This window comes from Tamandua tetradactyla, chromosome 3 (genome assembly GCF_023851605.1).
Source record: "Tamandua tetradactyla isolate mTamTet1 chromosome 3, mTamTet1.pri, whole genome shotgun sequence".
In the NCBI taxonomy this organism is placed as follows: Eukaryota; Metazoa; Chordata; class Mammalia; order Pilosa; family Myrmecophagidae; genus Tamandua; species Tamandua tetradactyla.
In genome coordinates, this window is record NC_135329.1 from 136338576 (window position 1) to 136362677 (window position 24102).

Genomic DNA, 24102 nt, shown 5'->3' on the forward strand with positions numbered 1-24102 from the left:
AAAATTAGGCCTAAGAGTCACCCCAGAGAACCTGGCTCAGATGTGGCCTCTCTCTAAGCCAATATGCCAAGTGAACTCACTGCCCTCCCCTTCTATGTGGGACATGATTACCAGGGGTTTAAACCTTCCTGGTAACATGGGACAGACATCCTGGGATGAGCCAGAACTTGGCATCAAGGGATTGAGAAAACCTTCTCAACCAAAAGGAGGAAGAGAGAAATAGCACAATATAGTGTCAGCAGCTGAGAGATTTCAAACAGAGTTGAGAGATTATCCTGGATGTAATTCTTATGCATTGTATAGATATCCCCTTTAGTTTATGGTGTATGGGTGTGGCTAGAGGGAAGTATTTGAAACTGTAGAGCTGTGTTCTAGTAGTCATGTTTCTTGAAGATGATTATGTAATGATACAGCTTTTACAATGTGACTGTGTGATTGTGAAAACCTCTGTCTGATGCTCCTTTTATCTAGGGTATAGAGAGATGAGTAAAAAATCTAGATAAAAAATAAACAAATAATAAGGGGAACAAAGGTTAAAATAAATTGAAGTAGATTGAAATACTAGTGATTAATGAGAGAGAGGGGTAAGGGGTATGGTATGTGTGAGTTTTTCATTTTTCTTTCTGATTTCTTTTGCTGGAGTGATGCATATGTTCAAAAAAAGGATTATGGTTGTGAATACACAGCTATGTGATGATATTGTGAGTCATTGATTGCATACCATGTATAGAATATTTTTATGTGAAGAATGTTTGTATGTTTGTTAAGATTTGACAATAAAAATATTAAAAACAAAACAAAACAACTACGTAGCTCTGCTCAAGGTAAGGTAAGGTGCTGCCATGTTGTAGCTGTGAGAACATGGTTGAAGTCTTTCTGTAGAGGCTGACTGAGTGGCTAAAGTGAGAGATAGGGCCAAATGAATTTGGTGTGATGCACACTTCTCCAATAACATTGGGTGTATTTCTGAGCTCTCTATTTCCTTCTATTTGATTTTTGTATCCCTACATTAATACCTCACCATCTTGAATGGAGGTTGAATTATGCACCCCAATAAACAAATGTTCTTAATTTTAACCTACATTCCGATGGATGTGAACCAATTGTAAACAATTGTAAACAAATTCTTTTTGAAGAATTTGTATTTGGTTAAGGTGTGGCCCAACTGAATGGGGGTGGGTCTTAATACAGATTACTAGAGATTTTATAAAGAGAAAGAAACCCAAATCCAGAGTTCAGGGAAGGCCATAGGGGGAAGTTGGAAGTCAGTGAGAACCTGGAAAAGAAATGAAAGGACATCATCATGTGATTAGAAGCAGAGTCACAAGCCAAAGAAGCCCAAAGATTGCTGACAAGCCAGCATCAGAATGCTACAGTCTTTGGGAAGGAAGTATAACTTGCTGATGACTTGATCTTGGACTACTGCCCTCCAAACAGTGAGCCAGTAAATTCCTGTTTAAGACAACCCATTGTATAATATTTGCCACAGCAGCCTGGAAACTAAGACACATGTGTTTTTTAATTTACTTATCTTTCATTTAAATTAAGAGTAAAATTGGCTGGTAATTTTTTCTGTTTTTGTCCTTATCTAGGGTTGTTATCAAAGTTTATATCAGTTTCTAGAATACATTTGGGAATATTTCCTGTTTTTCTAATCTTTGGAAAGGTTGGTATAGGATTATCTATTCCTTGAAATTTGCTAGAGCATATTTACAAAATCTTATGTGTCTGTTGTCTCTTTGTATGGTGGGATGACATTAACTATTCATTAAATTTTTTTTATTATTCAGTTAGTATTTGATGTTATTTTTCTCATAATTTATTCACTTTGTCTATTTTTCAATTTTTTTGGATTAAAGCAGTTTAGAATCTATTATTGTTCTTATTACTACTTTAATCTCAGCAATACCTATAGTATGTTCTTTTTTCATTTATCATATTGTTTATTTTTCCCTTGATCAATCTTACTAGATTTTAAAATACATTAATTTTATTTCTAAAAACCAATATTTGTCTTTGTTATTCCTCTCTATTATTTATTATATTTCATTAAATTATTTATCTATCAACTCCCTTGATTCTAATTTCTTTGTAACTATTGTTTTGTTGTATTTAAGTTATTTCTCAGCTCATAAATTTGAGCCAATATTTATTTTCTAATAAAAGTATTTCTGACTATAAATTTACCTCTAAGAACTATTTAGCCTTGCTTCACAACTTCTACAGTATAGTATTTTAATATTATACTCTATTTTCTAGCTTTCATATGATTTTCCTTTCTATGCTTAAGTTATCAAGAAGTGTATTTTCAGACTTGGTAACTTCTGTTGATCTTTATTCAAGTTCCCTGACCATTTATTCTGTCATTTCTAATCTGCTGTTAAATTTTGATATCAGATATTTTATTTTTTAGTTCTCAAATTTTCACTTAGTTACTTTTTATAGTTTCTATTTTTCTTCTGCTAATTTCTATCTGTTCATTTATTATGAACATGTTTATTTACAATTTTTTTTTTTTTTTTTTTACATGGACAGGCACGGGGAATCAAACCCGGGTCCTCGGGCTTGGCAGGCAAGCATTCTTACCTGCTGAGCCACCGTGGCCCGCCCTATTTACAATTCTTGAATATAATTAAATAGCTGCTTTAAAATTCTTTCCTATTAATACTAACACTTGGGCTTCCATTGTTTCCCTTTACTTTTGAGAATCAAGAAAAATACCTTGTAGAGACTGGATTTGGTTATAGTCCCCTGAAGAATATTAATTGAACTCAATCCTAAAGTTTGTCTTTCTTGCAAAAGAAAGTAGCCAGAAATTTTGCTTTGATCTCAAGCCTTAGCATGGTTGCTTGAAATCTGTCCCCACATAAAATTCAGGGATCAACCAGAGATTTTTACAGAGTTTATAAGCAGAATTTGAGGTTCTGTCACTTTCTAGCTGCTGTGATTGTCAACACATAATGCAGCAGTTTTCTATCTAAATTTCACCATTGATGATTGGGACCTAACTTCAGGCAAAGAACTATAAAACCAGGAAACTCATCCAGTACCAATTATTTCTAACTTCTGACTTCTTAAATCTCTTTTCAGTATGTTCAGATAAATGTATTTTGCATTTTATCCATGAATTGTAATTTTTAACTGGAGAAATGTTGGTTTAATAGTAGCTTTCCAGAGGTGGATACTAGAAATATATTTTTAATCCTCCAAATATATTCCAAGAAGTTAGATTCTTAATTTCATTGTATTCAAATAAGAGAAAATGGTGTGGTCTGTATGATATGAATTCTTTGAATTTTTTTTTTTTTACATTGCTTTTTGATAGTTTATCATGCAATACATTTTAGTGAGTGTGATGTGTATTTGAAAAAAAAAAAGTGATTTCTCCAAATGTTGCTGAGTTCTATATGTATCCATTATATGAAACTGTTAATTGAGATGTTCAAAGCTTACATATAATTTTAATTTTCTCAGTCCACTTGAGCTGTCAGTTATTCAGGTAAGTAATTTGAAACCTTTCATTGTGTGGTAGATTTTTCTGTTTCTCCTTATGATTCAATGCATTTCTGCTCATTTTTTTTTTAACTTTTTAATTGTATAGTATAACATATATACAAAACAAAGAAATAAAAAAGCAATCATTTTTGAAGTACTCTTCAACAACTAGTTACAGGACAGATCCCAGAGTTTGTTATGGTCTACCATACATTCCTCTCACATGTTTCCTTCTAGCTGCTCCAGAATATAAGGAGACTAGAAGACTTAAATTTTTTTATCATCACAATCTACTTTTTTCCTTCTTTTTTTGTGAAAAATAACATATATACAAAATAAAAGCAATAAATTTCAAAACAGAGCACCACAATTAGTTGTAGGACACATATCAGAGTTTGACTTGGGTTACAATTCCACGATTTTAGGTTTTTACTTCTATTACTCTAAGATACTGGAGACTAAAAGAGATATCAATTTAATGATTCAGCATTCATACTCATTTGTTGAATCTTATCTTCTCTGTATAATTCCACCATCATCTTTGATCTTTCCATCCCTCTCTTTAGGGGTGTTTGGGCTATGGCCATTCTAACTTTTTCATATTGGAAGGGTCTGTCACTAATATGGGGTAAGGAGATGGAACTATCTGATGTTCTAGAGAGGCTGGGCCCTCTAGGTTTCAGGACTTATTTGGACCAGGGACCCATCTGGAGGTTATAGGTTTCTGAAAAGTTATTCTAGTGCATGGAACCCTTGTAGAATCTTATACATTGTCCTAGGTGTTCTTTAGGATTGGGTGGAATGGTCCTGGTTGGGGTTTGGCAGGTTATGATAGGTAGCAAGGTCTAAATGAAGCTTCGGTAAGAGCAACCTCCAGAGTAGCCTCTGATACTATTTGAACTCTCTCTGTCACTGATACTTTATTAGTTATACTTCTTTCCTCCCTTTTTGTCAGGATGGAATTACTGATCCCATGGTGCCAGGGCTGGATTCATCCCTGGGATTCATCTCCCATGTCTCCAGGGAGACTTTCACTCCTGAATTACATGTCCCACATAGGTGGGAGGGCAATGATTTCACTTGCAGAGTTGGGCTTAGAGACATGCTTCATATATTTTAAAGCTAATGTTATTAGGGGTATACAATTTAAAATTGTTATATTGTCTTGGAGTAGTAAACCTATTTTGTCTGATAATAATATACGTATGTGAGTATTCATCTTATTGGTAGTTGTTTGACATTCTTTCATCCTATTACTTTTAAACTCTCTGCATTTTTATGTTTATTTATTTCAAATAGCATATAGCTGGATTAAAAAAAATTAGTCTGACATTATTTTTTGCCTTTCAACCAGAAAGTTCAATGTATTTGATCTCTGATGTTGAGTAGAATATAGTAGCTGCCTACATTGGCATTCCTGGGAGCAAACCCCTCTTTTGAAAAGTGACAAGGAATTTCTAAAGAAGGAACTGGGGACTCAGTTTATTTTGACACTGGCAATCAATAACAAATTTTTGTAGATATCAACTATACCATAATGTTACATTGTATTCTATGCTAAACTTGTCCTCCAGAGTATACTGTTTTTATAAAATACAGTGTGACTTGACCTCAGGAGTTATGCAGCACAGTCACCCTGGATATCAACCACAATGGTACAATGGTTGAGATATTGGTCCATGAGTCAGATTTCCCAGATTTGTATCCCTATTCTGCTTGTCCCTGGCAATACAGCCTTCGACAAGTAAATAATGTTCTTTCTGTGTTTTAGTTCCTTCAGAGGTCTTTTCTTTATAAGGATAATATGAATAATACCCATATAAAATATTTGAAAACTTTCTAGAAATAGTAAGCATTCATCACATGCTGGCTATTATTAATTCTTCCCATGCTATTTTGTACTTTTTATTTATACTAGTTCTATTTTTCTCTTTCCTCTCTCCTTTCTTGTGTTTTTGAGTTTACTGAATGATAGACTGAATTTTCCTCTGCTACTAATTTTTACATTTTTATATCATTTTTATTCTATCCATGGTTCCTCTTGAAATTTTAGAGTATGCATTTTTAAGCAAAGTTTAAAGCTCACCAATATCTTCATCATCCTTCTGAATAATACAAGGAACTTAGAATTCTTCAACTCCAGCCATATCCCTTCCAGCTTACATAATATTTTACTTTTTATATATCTTTCTTCTAGTTTTAACACACATGTAGAAAATTGTTATTGCTGTTTGTCAGTTGTTTACATTTACTTGCAAACATGTAAGTTTTTTTTTCCTCATCATTCCTTTCTGCATCATAGAACTTATTTTTGAAATATTTTTTCTCCTTACTGAAGTATATTCTTGTAGTAGTTAGTTTCAGATGTCAACTTGGCCAGGTCACGGTGCCCTGTTCTGTTGCTGTGGACTTAAGTCATCAGTATGTGAAATTCATCTATGGCTGATTACGTTTGTGGATGGCTAAGGGGAGTGCCTTCCACAATGAGTGAGATTTAATTTAATTAGCTGGAGGCTTAAAAAAAGTCAGAAGAGAGCTCAGAAGCTCAGCATACCTCATCTCAGAGCTAGGTGATCAGACCAGACGTTTGGAGATGCAGAAAGAAATAACCCAGGGGAAAGCCATTGGAACCCAGAAGCCAGGAGAGAAGGCCAGTAGTCGTTGCCGTGTGCCTTCGCATGTGACAGAGAAACTCAGACGACAGCCAGCTGTCTTTCCTCTGAAGAACTATAAATTTATAACTAAATAAATCCCCCCTAAGTTGATCTGTCTCTGATATGTTGTATTCTGACAGCTTTAGCAAACTAAACCAATTCTGTAGACATTTCTTTTGTGAGAGTATATCAGTGCTAAAATATTTTCATTTTTGATAATCTGAAAATGTTTTAATTGCTCTGCTATTCTTGAAAGATAGTTTTTGTGTACAAAGTACTAGTTTAATAGACATTTCCTTTTATCATTTTTGTCGTTCCTATTAGCTTTCAGTCTAATTGTTCTCTTTTGTTTGTCTTTCTTTTGTATTTGTTTCAGTTTGCTAGGCTGCTGAAAGCAGATACCATGAAATGGGTTGACTGTAAACGATAGAAGTTTATTAGTTTACGATTTTGAGGCTGAGAAAAATGTCCAAATCAAGGCATCATCAAAGTGATGCTTTCTTCGGGAAGACCACCTGCCTGCGATCCTTAGTTCCTCTGCCACATGGCAAGGTATATGGTGACATCTACTGGTGTCTCCCTTCTCTTCCAGGAATTGTTCCTTTCAGCAACCCTTTTCATGGTATCTGCTTTCAGCAGCCTAGCAAACTGAAACAAGTACAAAAGAAAGACAAACAAAAGAGAACAATTAGACTGAAAGCTAATAGGAACGACAAAAATGATACAAGAAAATGTCTATTAAATTAGTATTTTGTACACAAAAACTATCTTTCAAGAATAGCAGAGCAATTAAAACATTTTCAGATTATCAAAAATGAAAATATTTTAGCACTGATATACTCTCACAAAGGAAATGTCTACAGAATTGTTTTAGTTTGCTAAAGCTGTCAGAATACAACGATAGATCAACTTGGGGGGATTTATTTAGTTATAAATTTATAACTTGCTTCTTTCTTTCTCTGTATTCATCCCATTTATAAAGGACTCCAGTGAGAGGATTAAGACCCATCCTGAATGGCAGATCACGCTTTACTGAAATAGCCTCATCAAAAGCTGCTACTTGCAATGGGTCCACTCCCACAGGAGTGGATTAACTTTAGAAACATGCTCTTCTGGGACACCAAGAGTTGCAAACCACCATAGTATCTATTTACGTTTTGTATTTTTTCTTGGACTTTGTGATTCTGAATTTTTATTTAAGATGTGGTTGGGTTCAGTATGGATTTTATTTATCTTCACTGGAATTTGTTGTTTCTGAATGTTAGGATTTCTGTCTGTTACTAATTATGGGAAATACTTAGGCATTATGTATTCATTCTTCATATTTCCCTCATATTTTAAATTCCCTTTTGGAACTCTAATTATGTTAAACCTTCTAATACTTGCTTCATTTCTTTTAAGTCTTTTTTATATTCCATATTTTTTGTTTCTGCCGTTTTATTTGTAATTTTTTTCACATCTTCCAATTCATTATTCCTCTCTTCAGTTTTATATTGTGTACTATTTATCTCTGCCGTGTTGCTCTTAATTTCAATTATTATAGTCTTTATTTCTAAACATGGTATTCTATTATTCTTCAAATATGCTTCCTCATTTTTAATCACTTACTCATTGTTCATATCTAATTCCTCTTTTATTTCTTTATTGTTATTATGCATACTTAAATTCTATGTCTTGAAGACTTTGTGGATATGCATTCTCTCCCTCACCCTGCAGCTGATTCCACTTTGCTGTCTCATTGATTTGTCATTTTTCTTCTTATGAGCTGATGTTTGTTGGACATTGTTTGTAGGAAATCTTTGAAGCTTGGGTTGCAGTATGATCTTTCATATAGGATTCATTTTGTTTCTACCAAGAGCCTGACCCACCTGCAACTTGATTCCATTTTAAGTTGAATTTTTGACTTGCAAATGTTTCTTACTAGTCAGATAGTGTAAATTTAGGCCACAAAGTTAGGTGAGTTTTGGCACTACAGCTATGAATCTCAAGGGAGACATTTTTCTACACACTCGTCTTTTCAAGGTTAATTTTTTTTTTATTAATTAAAAAAAGAATTAACAAAACAATTAGAAATCATTCCATTCTACATGTACAATCAGTAATTCTTAATAACATCACATAGTTGCATATTCATCATTTCTTAGTGCATTTGCATCGATTTAGAAAAAGAAATAAAAAGACAACAGAATAAGAATTAAAACAATAATAGAAAGAAAAAAAAAACACAAAAAACCTATACCTCACATGCAGCTTCATTCAGTGTTTTAACATAATTGCATTACAATTGGGTAGTATTGTGCTGTCCATTTCTGAGTTTTTATATCCAGTCCCGTTGTACAGTCTGTATCCCTTCAGCTCCAATTACCCCTTCTCTCTCTCTTTTTTTTTTTAATTAACGGAAAAAAAGAAATTAACCCAACATTTAGAAATCATACCATTCTACATATGCAATCAGTAATTCTTAACATCCTCACATAGATGCATGATCATCATTTCTTAGTACATTTGCATCGGTTTAGAAGAACTAGCAACATATCTGAAAAAGATATAGAATGTTAATATAGAGGAAAAAATAAAAGTAATAATAGTAAAATCAAAACAAAACAAAACAAAAGCCTATAGCTCAGATGCAGCTTCATTCAGTGTTTTAACATGATTACTTTACAATTAGGTATTATTGTACTGTCCATTTTTGAGTTTTTGTATCTAGTCCTGTTACACCGTCTGTATCCCTTCAACTCCAATTGCCCATTATCTTACCCTGTTTCTACCTCCTGCTGGACTCTGTTACCAATGACATATTCCAAATTTATTCTCGAATGTCTGTTTACATCAGTGGGACCATACAGTATTTGTCCTTTAGTTTTTGGCTAGACTCACTCAGCATAATGTTCTCTAGGTCCATCTATGTTATTACATGCTTCATAAGTTTATCCAGTCTTAAAGCTGCATAGTATTCCATCGTATGTATATACCACAGTTTGTTTAGCCACTCGTCTGTTGATGGAGATTTCGGCTGTTTCCATCTCTTTGCAATTGTAAATAATGCTGCTATAAACATTGGTGTGCAAATGTCCGTTTGTGTCTTTGCCCTTAAGTCCTTTGAGTAGATTCCCAGCAATGGTATTGCTGGGTCGTATGGCAATTCTATATTCAGCTTTTTGAGGAACCGCCAAACTGCCTTCCACAGTGGTTGCACCATTTGACATTCCCACCAACAGTGGATAAGTGTGCCTCTTTCACCGCATCCTCTCCAGCACTTGTCATTTTCTGTTTTGTTGATAATGGCCATTCTGGTGGGTGTGAGATGATATCTCATTGTGGTTTTTTTTTTTTTTTTTTTATTAACGGAAAGAAAAAAAAGAAATTAACACAACATTTAGAAATCATACCATTCTACATATGCACTCAGTAATTCTTAACATCATCACATAGATGCATGATCATTGTTTCTTAGTACATTTGCATCAGTTTAGAGGAACTAGCAACACAACAGAAAAAGATATAAAATGTCAATATAAAGAAAAGAAATAAAAGTAGTAGTAATAGTAAAAAACAACAACAACAAACAAACCAACAAGCAAACAAAAACAAAAAAAAACCCTATAGCTCAGATGCAGCTTCATTCAGTATTTTAACATGATTACTTTACAATTAGGTATTATTGTGCTGTCCATTTTTGAGTTTTTGTATCTAGTCCTGTTGCACAATCTGTATCCCTTCAGCTTCAATTACCCATTGTCTTACCCTGTTTCTAACTCCTGCTGAACTCTGTTACCAATGACATATTTCAAGTTTATTCTCGAATGTCCGTTCACAACAGTGGGACCATACAGTATTTGTCCTTTAGTTTTTGGCTGGATTCACTCAGCATAATATTCTCTAGGTCCATCCATGTTATTACATGGTTCACAAGTTTATCTTGTCTTAAAGCTGCATAATATTCCATCGTATGTATATACCACAGTTTGTTTAGCCACTCTTCTGTTGATGGAGATTTTGGCTGTTTCCATCTCTTTGCAATTGTAAATAACGCTGCTATAAACATTGGTGTGCAAATGTCCGTTTGTGTCTTTGCCCTTAAGTCCTTTGAGTAGATACCTAGCAATGGTATTGCTGGGTCGTATGGCAATTCTATATTCAGCTTTTTGAGGAACCGCCAAACTGCCTTCCACAGTGGTTGCACCCTTTGACATTCCCACCAACAGTGAATAAGTGTGCCTCTTTCTCCGCATCCTCTCCAGCACTTGTCATTTTCTGTTTTGTTGATAATGGCCATTCTGGTGGGTGTGAGATGATATCTCATTGTGGTTTTGATTTGCATTTCTCTAATGGCCAGGGACATTGAGCATCTCTTCATGTGCCTCTTGGCCATCCGTATTTCTTCTTCTGGTAGGTGTCTGTTTAAGTCTTTTTCCCATTTTGTAATTGGGTTGGCTGTCTTTTTGTTGTTGAGTTGAATAATCTCTTTATAAATTCTGGATACTAGACCCTTATCTGATATGTCATTTCCAAATATTGTCTCCCATTGTGTAGGCTGTCTTTCTACTTTCTTGATGAAGTTCTTTGATGCACAAAAGTGTTTAATTTTGAGGAGCTCCCATTTATTTATTTCCTTCTTCAGTGTTCTTGCTTTAGGTTTAAGGTCCATAAAACCACCTCCAGTTGTAAGATCCATAAGATATCTCCCAACATTTTCCTCTAACTGTTTTATGGTCTTAGACCTAATGTTTAGATCTTTGATCCATTTTGAGTTAACTTCTGTATAGGGTGTGAGAGATGGGTCTTCTTTCATTCTTTTGCATATGGATATCCAGTTCACTAGGCACCATTTATTGAAGAGACTGTTCTGTCCCAGGTGAGTTGGCTTGACTGCCTTATCAAAGATCAAATGTCCATAGACGAGAGGGTCTATATCTGAGCACTCTATTCGATTCCATTGGTTGATATATCTATCTTTATGCCAATACCATGCTGTTTTGACCACTGTGGGTTCATAATATGTCTTAAAGTCCGGCATCGCGAGACCTCCAGCTTCGTTTTTTTTCCTCAAGATGTTTTTAGCAATTCGGGGCACCCTGCTCTTCCAGATAAATTTGCTTATTGGTTTTTCTATTTCTGAAAAATAAGTTGTTGGGATTTTGATTGGTATTGCATTGAATCTGTAAATCAATTTAGGTAGGATTGACATCTTAACTATATTTAGTCTTCCAATCCATGAACACGGTATGCCCTTCCATCTATTTAGGTCTTCTGTGATTTCTTTTAACAGTTCTTTGTAGTTTTCTTTATATAGGTTTTTTGTCTCTTTAGTTAAATTTATTCCTAGGTATTTTATTCTTTTAGTTGCGATTGTAAATGGGATTCGTTTCTTGATTTCCCCCTCAGCTTGTTCATTACTAGTGTATAGAAATGCTACAGATTTTTAAATGTTGATCTTGTAACCTGCTACTTTGCTGTACTCATTTATTAGCTCTAGTGGTTTTGTTGTGGATTTTTCTGGGTTTTCGACGTATAGTATCATATCGTCTGCAAACAGTGATAGTTTTACTTCCTCCTTTCCAATTTTGATGCCTTGTATTTCTTTTTCTTGTCTGATTGCTCTGGCTAGAACCTCCACACAATGTTGAATAATAGTGGTGATAGTGGACATCCTTTTCTTGTTCCTGATCTTAGGGGGAAAGTTTTCAATTTTTCCCCATTGAGGATGATATTAGCTGTGGGTTTTTCATATATTCCCTCTATCATTTTAAGGAAGTTCCCTTGTATTCCTATCTTTTGAAGTGTTTTCAACAGGAAAGGATGTTGAATCTTGTCAAATGCATTCTCTGCATCAATTGAGATGATCATGTGATTTTTCTGCTTTGATTTGTTGATATGGTGTATTACATTAATTGATTTTCTTATGTTGAACCATCCTTGCATACCTGGGATGAATCCTACTTGGTCATGATGTATAATTCTTTTAATGTGTTGTTGGATACGATTTGCTAGAATTTTATTGAGGATTTTTGCATCTATATTCATTAGAGAGATTGGTCTGTAGTTTTCTTTTTTTGTAATATCTTTGCCTGGTTTTGGTATGAGGGTGATGTTGGCTTCATAGAATGAATTAGGTAGTTTTCCCTCCACGTTGATTTTTTTGAAGAGTTTGAGGAGAATTGGTACTAATTCTTTCTGGAACGTTTGGTAGAATTCACATGTGAAGCCGTCTGGTCCTGGACTTTTCTTTTTAGGAAGATTTTGAATGACTAATTCAATTTCTTTACTTGTGATTGGTTTGTTGAGGTCATCTATGTCTTCTTGAGTCAAAGTTGGTTGTTCATGTCTTTCCAGGAACCCATCCATTTCATCTAAATTGTTGTATTTATTAGCGTAAAGTTGTTCATAGTATCCTGTTATTACCTCCTTTATTTCTGTGAGGTCGGTAGTTATGTCTCCGCTTCCATTTCTGATCTTATTTATTTGCATCCTCTCTCTTCTTCTTTTTGTCAATCTTGATAAGGGGCCATCAATCTTATTGATTTTCTCATAGAACCAACTTCTGGTCTTGTTGATTTTCTCTATTGTTTTCATGTTTTCAATTTCATTTATTTCTGCTCTGATCTTTGTTATTTCTTTCCTTTTGCTTGCTTTGGGATTAGTTTGCTGTTCTTTCTCCAGTTCTTCCAATTGAACAGTTAATTCCTGCATTTTTGCCTTTTCTTCTTTTCTGATATAGGCATTTAGGGCAATAAATTTCCCTCTTAGCACTGCCTTTGCTGCATCCCATAAGTTTTGATATGTTGTGTTTTCATTTTCATTTGCCTCGAGGTATTTACTAATTTCTCTTGCAATTTCTTCTTTGACCCAATCGTTGTTTAAGAGTGTGTTGTTGCGCCTCCACGTATTTGTGAATTTTCTGGCATTCTGCCTATTATTGATTTCCAACTTCATTCCTTTATGATCCGAGAAAGTGTTGTGTAAGATTTCAATCTTTTTAAATTTGTTAAGACTTGCTTTGTGACCCAGCATATGGTCTATCTTTGAGAATGATCCATGAGCACTTGAGAAAAAGGTGTATCCTGCTTTTGTGGGATTTAATGTCCTATAAATGTCTGTTAAGTCTAGCTCCTTTATAGTAATATTCAGATTCTCTATTTCTTTATTGATCCTCTGTCTAGATGTTCTGTCCATTGATGAGAGTGGGGAATTGAAGTCTCCAACTATTATGGTATTTGTGTCTATTTCCCTTTTCAGTGTTTGCAGTGTATTCCCCACGTGTTTTGGGGCATTCTGGTTCGGTGTGTAAATATTTATGATTGTTATGCCTTCTTGTTTAATTGTTCCTTTTATTAGTATATAGTGTCCTTCTTTGTCTCTTTTAACTGTTTTACATTTGACGTCTAACTTGTTGGATATTAGTATAGCCACTCCTGCTATTTTCTGGTTGTTATTTGCATGAAATATCTTTTCCCAACCTTTCACTTTCAACCTATGTTTATCTTTGGGTCTTAGATGTATTTCCTGTAGACAGCATATAGAAGGATCCTGTTTTTTAATCCATTCTGCCAGTCTATGTCTTTTGATTGGGGAATTCAGTCCATTAACATTTAGTGTTATTACTGTTTGGATAATATTTTCCTCTACCATTTTGCCTTTTGTATTATATATATCATATCTGACTTTCCTTCTTTCTACACTCTTCTCCATACCTCTCTCTTCTGTCTTTTCGGTTCTGACTCTAGTGCTCCCTGTAGTATTTCTTGCAGAGCTGGTCTCTTGGTCACAAATTCTCTCAGTGACTTTTTGTCTGAGAATGTTTTAATTTCTCCCTCATTTTTGAAGGACAGTTTTGCTGGATATAGGAGTCTTGGTTGGCAGTTTTTCTCTTTTAGTAATTTAAATATATCATCCCACTGTCTTCTAGCTTCCATGGTTTCTGCTGAGAAATCTACACATAGTCTTATTGGGTTTCCCTTGTATGTGATGGATTGTTTTTCTCTTGCTGCTTTCAAGATCCTCTCTTTCTCTTTGACCTCTGACATTCTAACTAGTAAGTGTCTTGGAGAACGCCTATTTGGGTCTAATCTCTTTGGGGTGCGCTGTACTTCTTGGATCTGTAATTTTAGGTCTTTCATAAGAGTTGGGAAATTTTCAGTGAAAATTTCTTCCATTAGTTTTTCTCCTCCTTTTCCCTTCTCTTCTCCTTCTGGGACACCCACAACACGTATATTTGTGCGGTTCATATTGTCCTTGAATTCCCTGATACCCTGTTCAAATTTTTCCATTCTTTTCCCGTTATTTTCTGTTTCTTTTTGGAATTCAGATGTTCCATCCTCCAAATCACTAATTCTATCTTCTGTCTCTTTAAATCTATCATTGTAGGTATCCATTGTTTTTTCCATCTTTTCTACTTTATCCTTCACTTCCATAAGTTCTGTGATTTGTTTTTTCAGTTTTTCTATTTCTTCTTTATGTTCAGCCCATGTCTTCTTCATGTCCTCCCTCAATTTATCGATTTCGTTTTTGAAGAGGTTTTCCATTTCTGTTCGTATATTCAGGATTAGTTGTCTCAGCTCTTGTATCTCATTTGAACTATTGGTTTGTTCCTTTGACTGGGCCATGTTTTCAATTATTTGAGCGTGATCCGTTATCTTCTGTTGGCGTCTGCGCATTTAGACAGATTTTCCTGGGTGTTGGATCCAAAAGTTTGGAAGATTTTTCTGTGAAATCTCTGGGATCTGTTTTTCTTATCCTGCCCAGTAGGTGGCGCTCATGGCACACGTTTGTCTGCGGGTCCCACCAGTAAAAGGTGCTGTGGGACCTTTAACTTTGGAAAACTCTCCCCGTCTGGGAGGTTCGCTAGCCGAAGCAGCTTGGAAGAGTGCGATCCGGCCCGGGGTCCGAACGTGGGGAGGGTTGCTGGCTGCCGCAGCCCGGGAAAGCGCCCATCTGAATTTCCTAGTCGGCCCAAGGCGACAAGCGTGGCGGGAGGGCGCCAGTGGCAGCGGCCTGCCCGGGAGAGTGCACGTTCCTGGGGAGTCACGGGTTTGGAAGGGGCCTCCCCCACCCGTCACCGTTCTCCGTGGCCTCGGGAATTCCGATCCAATTCTCTCAGTTGGTCCGGGGGGCCGCGTGTGGTGTGGGCGCCAGCCGCCGCGGTTTCAGGGGACCGCCTCTCCAATGCTCCCAGCCGGCCCGGGAAGCCAAGGTTAATTTTTAAAAATACTTTTATTTTTAAAGCATTTAAAACATGTTTCTTTGGATCCTGAATTTATGTAGAAACTCTAACCAGTACGTGGGATCCAAGTCTTTTCTTCTGCTCCCTATAATAGGCAATCAAAACCAAACTATATGTCACTTGGGATTGACAGAAGCCTACAGAGACTTCATTCAGTCCTTGCGTGTTCTGTGTCATGCTCAGCCTGAGGGAGATTTTCTTGCATTAAAATGGTCTATTAAGATTTTTTTCTTCTGTTTTTTTTATTTTTTATAGTAGAAAGGTTTTAGGATGATTTTTTCTTTATAATGTGGAAATATTCTTTCATCAAGCAAAACCTTAAAATTATCAGCTAATGATATTTGAGCCAGTTTTTAAAGGATGAGCAATGATTTTCCAAGAAAAAAAAGGAGACATTATAGGAAAAGGGTGCAACATCTGCAAATACAGGAGAGATGTCAGACTATTTACTGTTATTTATACTTATAATTTTAGCTTATGTGATTCTGTGAGGGCCCATGAGTTGTGAAGTGGTGCTCAATGATAGAAGACAGCAGTAGGATAGATGAGGGGCAAATTATACAGGATTTCGTATGCCATATTAACCAGGGAAACATTCTCTGAGCAGTGTGTTGTCAGATTAAGAAGATTTCAAATATGTACTTCAGTAAATCAACTGGAAAAATTATTGAGGACAGAGCACTTCTGGAGAGAGGAAGATTGAAGATACATACTGCAGAACAAAGGACTCATAGGAGTAGTAACAATATAAGTTTGGATGTATCAAATCAGTAATTCTTTACTTTGTGTAAAGAATAAAATGTTATAGACATTGTTATAAGAGAAACGCACATCCTTTTTTTGTAATGAAAACTCTACTCCAGGGAATACATGACTGATATCCATTTTCTTGATGTCTTGGAGAAGTCGTTAGTTATTTACAAAGAAGTAAATACACTTTTTAATACCTCCTTGTGGTTGGGGAAAGTTTTAGTGACTTCTTGATTTTAATTTCTTCTATTATATATCAGGTATTGCATTGAAAAATCTGTGACATCATAAAGAAGAAATGATAGGCATCTTTAAAATTTTTAAAAACGTTCTACTTTATGCTATAAAATCTTCTGAGGACAAGACACTTTTTTTAAGTGGGGTTAGGACAAAACCAAATATTTGTTTCTGTCTGCTTAAAGTTATCTGAGTAGTCTTTTTAAAGGCATATTCATAATACAGATATTGCTCATTAAGTATTGTTCATATTGAGGAAATTACTCACTTTAAATAGGCAATTTGATTGTGAACATAAAATTTTAAAATTAAAGTTACCCTAGAAATAATATCCCCAATCCAACATTTCCATTTAATAGAGGAGAAATTTGACAGTCCAGAATCTACTTTACCTGAAGTCACATAGCTAATTTTATTCCAAACCTGAAACTAAAGTCTTGTATCAGGACATTTGGTCCAGTTGTTTTTCCATTACACTAAAACGGTGAGCACAATCTTTCTTTAAGCACAGTCTTACTTTATAATTATTATGGAGTGGTTTGTAATGTACAGTGATTTTAATATTCTTATTTTATTGTATTCTAGTTATTTGGAAATTAGTAAGCCATGTAAATTGAAATTTATATAGCCATTATCTTTTGACTATGATATTTGAAATCCAGAACATCCATTTTTGTCTCCATATAAATGGGTTTTCTTCACTAAAGAGCAGTCATTTAGTATCATTTATTGGTGAATTTTAATTTCTTTAATTTCATGATATTGTATTTCCTATGCCCAACTTGATTGATTCTAGAATTTTTACAAAACAGAAATCCATCTTGCAATTTAATGAGAAAGATTTTTCTAACAGAGGTAGCTATTTTAAAAATCTCTAAAATTATATTAGTAACTATATTATGAACAGTATTTTCAGTTCTCCTTTAGCAAAATAGGTATACTTTTTTTTTTTTTGGTATGCTGTATAGGGAGGTCACATTTCATTCTTTTTCCATGTAAGTTATTCCATTATTGCAGCACCATTTGTTGAATTGTTTATTTTTTGTTGGTTTGTTAGTTTCTTTTTTGTTTAGGGAAGTGCATGGGCCACGAATCCAACCTGGTTCTCTCACATTGCAGGCAAGAATTCTACCACTGAACTACCCTTTCACCCCCAAGATACGTATACTTTTAAAAGTATTCTTTCTTTTCAACTAAAGGCTCTTCTCACTAATTTGGAAGATGGCCATTTTGATATGATGCATGTCTTTTCATAGATTTCTTGGTAATGTTTATATGGTAGGATGCTAGGAGGTGAATGCTTTTGCAAATCAATACCAGTCTTCTCAGTACTTTTGGCTTTTCCTTTAACTGATGAGTAGAAAGCAGCCAATAAGTTATAACTAGTCACCTTAGATCATTTATGTTGGGGAAATTATGAAATGCTTATTTAGATACAGTTTGTCTTTAAAATATATGCAATAACTGGAGTTTTTATACTGAGAATAGAAGTTTAGTTTTGACTTGACATAAATCCAAGGGACTCTAAAGAAATATTAATAAAATTTCTCAATCACTGCATCATTAATACTTTATAAGTAAACAGAATTTCATAGAATACATTTAAATAACAAATTATGTAACATTTACTAGCCAATAAGAAATTAGGATTTCTTGTAATACTAATTACCTTGAAAACAGTGAAGTTTAGATGCTTAAAGCCAAGCAAATTGATTGGAATTGACAGTCACTGTTGTGGTGGCTATAGTTATTGCTAGAGATGCATTGAACCTACAAGTTGGAACATGTGGTCTTGATCCTTTGCATACACAAATGCTTACAAAACTGTTTTTAACTACTCTTTATTCTGTGGTACCACTTAGTGGATCATGCACTACATTGGTATAAAATTCGTGTGAACTTTTATGTATACAAATGTAAGATCAAGTACAGGTTTCATTAATTACATATATCTTTTAACAGCCAATAATAAAAAAGAGGCCAAGAAATTAAATACAATAAAAATGAAATATTTATTCTTTTGGCTCAATAATGATGTTGCTTACCATTCTTTTTAGTAATAGCAATTCCTTGCATGCAGTTCATCAATACACTACAAGTAAATAGTTTTATAAAAGGAATTAACATTAAACTTTTGGCTTGTGCCCCCCAAATTATGTCATATTAGTAATTGCACAACTTTGCCACTTTGTTCCTGGCTAAAAAGGACAGAGCCCACATTATACCTGCAATAGCCTTAATGCAGCAAGAATTAAAAAAATAAAACTAGTCTGCATAAGCAAATACTATAAAAGTTAAGTAAAAAAAAAATCCATGAATAAAGGGTTATATTGAGGTCACTATAGTTGGTAGAAAATGATCTATGGTTGAGTTTTTGACCAATGTCTCTCCTATTGAAATGGTAGAAAATATATTAGAACAAAGAAATCCACAAAACCCATTGTCTAACTTTTATTTTAGGAAATTATCCATTGAAAATGTTATGGATTCAAAAGTTAGAATTGTGATTAAAAAAAAGCGAAAGCATAAAGTAAAATAAGTTGCCATGTCATCCACCTGAAAATAATTTTCTTATGTACAAAATGCTGACAAATGAAATTGATCATATTTTTACATTATTTATAGTTAAACATGTTTTCAACATATTTTAGCAAAATGTGAAGTATAGGTTTTGACAATAGGCAGTACAAGGGTGTTTACTTGAAATCTAGAGACACTATATGACAGTCAAGTTGAATTACAAATGCAAAAGTAAAGGTGCTTTTAAATAACTGCAAACTTTTCTGCTTGACATAGAAGACAGAGAGCTGGTTGACCATGTGAATTCACTCTACCATCAACATGTGTCTTTTTCTAACCAAGATGTATGAAGAATGGATTGAGTAAATAGAGCAGCATAGGCAATATTAACATGCAATAATGATGATTTTCAAACTATTTATGTTTAATGAGTAATACAGGATGCAACCCTATTGGAAGCTTGCAGAGGACATATACACTGTGGTACATATTTGATTTAATAGAAATTGTTTATTGGAATATACAAACATGCACCACAGGATAAAATAACTATTTACATAACAGAGGGTATTGACATGAAATGTCAGCTTTGCTGAGAGCAGAAGATGGCAAAGCAGTACTGTAGCAGAAAGTGGAACAAACTATTCTAAAGCAATATTTTATATACTTTTCTATAACAGATTTATTAAATTAATTTTTTTTGGAAAGCATTTAACCAAAATTAAATATAGAACTCTGGAACTTAGAATAAAATTTGTACTTCACTGAAACTGAATACTTTGCATAAAAATAATGCTTTGAAAATTAGAGGAGACTAGGCACATAACTGTTCAGATATAAACAAACATAACAGACTAAAACTCTTTCAAAATTAAAGTCACCTAGAAAATGGATGTACCTGAAACTGTGTTGATGTTAGAATTTTTTCTGGTTATGAGAGAAAATTTTATCTTTTAAGCAAGACACTTTTGTGTAATTATTTGAGAGACTTGTGGAGTAGAAACACAGGGTTCTTATGCACTTTTTCCTTACCTTAAATCTCATTTACAAAAATAGTGACATAGTATTATGAATAATCTATGAATTAGGGACCAGGGAAATCCACTAGAACAAATTTTGTAAAAATATGGCAGATATGGAAGTTGAAAATAGAGTGGATGCAAGTACTGTACTAAAGGTGTTTGGTGTAGTTACAATGAGCACTTTGCCCAACAATCTCTACAGTCTAGGTAGCCATTGAATTCTCATCAGCAGTGTCAGCTGGTAATGAAAACAGCAACCTCTTGTCAATGTTGATACCCTGTCTCACAGAGTTGCAGTGACAGGTCACTGTCTTGTTATAGGCACTGACCATGAGTATTTGTTAAAATAGTCAGTTTGGCATAGACATCCTCAGGGAGTCCAGTTGACACATATACTTTACCTTCATAGGCTGTAAACAATTAATCATAAAGATAATTCTTTGTTTCTTTTTACTTTTGATTTGCCCCGACTTCTTTCCCTTTGCTTTCTTTTTCTTGTTTGTCTTTCTCAAACTTTTCTTTATCTGGTTTTGTTACACTATCATAGGAAGGAGGAGAGGTGGTAGAAGAACTTCCGTCTGTTTTTTCTGGAGTGGAGTTCCCATTTAATTTGTCAATAATCATGTCTTCTTTTATAGGCAAGTCAATCCTCCCTTTGATTGCCTCTTTGTTATATTCACTTGATACTTTTTTTAATTTTTGCCTTAAAAGATAACATCTGAAATTACGCTGAATGATAGCAGCAGAAACCTCCTCTTGTTTGCGTTTCAAAGTGGTTGTAATGGGCTCATAAGAGACTTTGGAGGGATTTGATGCCATGAATCGATCTTCCATCTGTATTCGAAGGGCATCCATCTCTCCACTCTCACCCAAAACACGCTTTGTAAAGGCAAATAAAATGTCGAGGCAGTGGATCCGGTCACCACTGACCATGGGCAGATCCATGGCAATGAGCTGGACTTTGTTTGGTTTTGCTATGAGAAGAGGAGGATCCAGGGCAGCTGCAAAGTCAGAGAGTTTGGAAAACTCTATAAACTGGGTGGCATCAGGATCAAACTTTTCCCAAACCTCATAGAACATCTCAAAGTCATCCTCACTCAGGGGCTCTGCACTTTCTTCAGTAGCAACGCTGAAGTTCTCCAGGATGACAGCAATGTACATGTTCACCACAACCAGAAATGATATGATGATGTAACTGACAAAAAAGAAAATCCCAACAGATGGGTTGCCACAGTCTCCCTTAACTGAACTTCCAGGGTGAATTGTATCAGGGTCACAGTCAGGAGGTGCACTGTTGAGAATAGGTGCTAGCAATCCATCCCAGCCAGCAGAGGTGGTGATTTGGAACAGGCAGATCATACTGTTGCCAAAGGTTTCAAAGTTGAACATGTCATCAATCCCAGCTTCCTTTTTAACATAGGCAAAGTTGGACATTCCAAAGATGGCATAGATGAACATGACCAGGAAGAGCAGGAGGCCGATGTTAAACAACGCAGGAAGGGACATCATCAAAGCAAAGAGCAGCGTGCGGATTCCCTTTGCTCCTTTGATTAGACGCAAGATTCGGCCAATCCTGGCAAGACGGATGACTCGGAACAAGGTAGGGGACACAAAATATTTTTCTATAAGTTCGGCCAGAAACATACCTATGGGAAAATAGAAATAGTAAAGTAGTTAATACTGTATACTTGTACAAATGCTTTTATATTCACAAGGACCATGAAAAAAATTTTTTTACTAAACATATCCATTTTAATATTAGACCACTACAGAGTACAGGCCCCTACTAAATATTTGTATCTACTCCTGTGGTAGTTAGATTCAGTTGTCAACTTGGCCAGGTGAAGGTGCCTAGTTCTGTTGCTGTGGACATGAACCAATGGTACATGAATCTCATTTGCTGCTCAGTACATCTGCAGTCGGCTAGGAGGCATGCCTGCTGCAATGAATGATGTTTGATTTAATTGGCTGGTGCTTAAATGAGAAAGCTCAACATAGCACAGCCCAAGCAGCTCAGCATACCTCATCTTCGCACTTGCAGCTCAGCCCAGGCCTTTGGAGATGCAGAAAGAAATCACCCTGGGAAAGTTGTTAAAACCCAGAGGCCTGGAGAGAAGGCCAGCAGAGATCACCCTGTGCCTTCCCATGTAAGAAAGAGCCTCAGTTGAAAGTTAGCTGCTTTTCCTCTGAAGAACTAACGAAATAAATTCCCTTTTATTAAAAACCAATCTGGCTTGGGTGTGTTGCATGCTGGCAGCTAGCAAACTAGAACTCCCTAATACTAGTACTTGAAGATGATATAAAGTTTTATTCAATGATTCTCTAAATCATAAACCAATTTGAGGTCTTGCAAAATCCACTAAATTAAATAATCTCACTGGCATGACAATTTAAGGCTATATATATTCAATCATTATGAATAGTTTTCCTCATATATGAAATATGCCAATCATAAAGATTATTTCTGAAGTTGCCGAATATATTGTTTCAATTTTTGAATAATATTCTTTAATTAGAGGAAAATGTGCAATATTTGACCTGAAACCAAAGCTGAAGTTCTTAAATTTTTAGTTCCATAAGTCATTACCTCCCCTTTTTTCCCATTAAATCTCAACTTTTATTTCAAGATCTAGCTTACTTGTCATCACTCATACCTCTGGAAGCTAGCCTTAACTTCTTCAAGCAGGGTTGGTCACCTCCTCTTCATTTTTGCTTATTGTACTAAACTTATTATATTATAATGATTTTTTTAAGCTGTACCCTCCCCAGCTTCTGACTTTGTTTAGGGCTGAGAGAGTATCTAACGATATTTATTTCCTGATCCTTTCAACCATTCCTCAGACCTAACACTCTAACATTATTTCTACTTGGTAAACTTTGTCAATAAACCCAGGTTCCATTGTTTTTATTCAGAGAAGCCAGTGTTGAACTTTAGATATACATTCACTATGAATATCAGACCTAATATCCATGTCACACATCTTTCGAGCCGTGGGGAGCTGCTCCCGACAACTGAACTTTTCTGTAGTTAAACTATTCTTACCTACAATGGAGAGAATCACCACCACAAAATCAAAGATATTCCAGCCTATGGTGAAGTAGTAGTATCTGAGGGAAATGAGCTTCAGCAGAAATTCTCCAGTGAACAGGACAATGAACACAAGGTTGATACGGGACAAAACTAGAGTCATGTATTTGCTCTGGTCATCAGTTTCCACCATCATGGTGACCATGTTGAGGCAGATGAGGATCATGATGCTGATATCAAAGACTTGTCTGGTCACAAAATCAAAGACCATGCCTTGAAATTTATTCTAAAGAGAGAAGGGGAGAAAGGGGGCAGGGAGAAAAGAAGGTTAATATTTATATATCATAAAGTATGATCCAATAAAATTGCATATAAAGTCCTTCCACATCTAGTGGTGAGATGTGCATTCTCCTCTCATTACCACTAATATTTTGTGTGTGCCATTTCTCTTCATGTTAAATATAAGAAAAAAAAGAACATGATAAGAGCAAAACATATGTGGCTTATTTAGGTTCCATGGGAAGACAAAACTGAATAAGGCATGCATTGGTGGCAATTGGCTGATATTATGCATAGGCTTTGTTGATTTAATAATTATGGTACATTTTTATTAAAATAATGACAATTAATAATGACAGTTTACAAAGTAGTTTAATACAGATTGACTTTTAGAGTGGATGAATACCTCTATTCCTCTATCATTATTTGGGGAATTTTGTTTATACCTTATTTCTCTCTTGTCCACTCTCAAAATAAGTTAGTAGCTTTTCTTTCTCTTTTGGACTCTTCTAACTCTTGTGTGTCTGTGTGTTTGTTAATTTACCTTGCGCTTTCCATCTGTCCACCTTTACCTATACTTCAAGAAATCTGCTTGAATTGCTTTTGAATTTTTCTTACTTATACAACAATGACCTTAGGAATCATGTTTTAAAAAGTCCATATATTCATTTGGCTGTTGAACATAGATTATTAGGGAAAAGAATTTTGAATAATTTAGTGTAAGAACATAAGCTTTCACTGACTAAAAAAGCAGACTTCATGGACTGACTACCTTTCTTTCTATTAACTGTAATATTTAAAAAATCTTCAGTAAAGCAGGCTCATACCCACTGAGTAATATTTCCTCCATCACCACCACTTCACCGAAGGCAGAGTTACTCTTAAAAAATATGG

General features: G+C 35.0%; 1 protein-coding gene and 1 long non-coding RNA gene across 4 annotated transcripts in view; one reads left to right on the forward strand and one right to left on the reverse strand.

Moving 5' to 3' along the window:
* The window catches only part of LOC143677704 (uncharacterized), a 115493-nt gene that overhangs the window by 40135 nt on the left and 51256 nt on the right, over positions 1 to 24102 (forward strand). For all 3 annotated transcript variants that reach the window (XR_013172824.1, XR_013172826.1, XR_013172825.1), the window contains exon 2: positions 21322 to 21501. This is a non-coding gene — a long non-coding RNA (uncharacterized LOC143677704). The remainder of the gene's footprint in view (positions 1 to 21321; positions 21502 to 24102) is intronic.
* Positions 18388 to 24102, reverse strand: part of LOC143677703 (sodium channel protein type 3 subunit alpha) — a 116494-nt gene continuing 110779 nt past the window's right edge. Inside the window, exons 26-27 of the mRNA XM_077154037.1 lie at positions 22945 to 23215; positions 18388 to 21547 (exon numbers count right to left, since the gene is read on the reverse strand). Of these exons, the coding sequence (XP_077010152.1) occupies positions 20352 to 21547; positions 22945 to 23215 (1467 nt within the window). The 3' untranslated portion in view covers positions 18388 to 20351. The remainder of the gene's footprint in view (positions 21548 to 22944; positions 23216 to 24102) is intronic.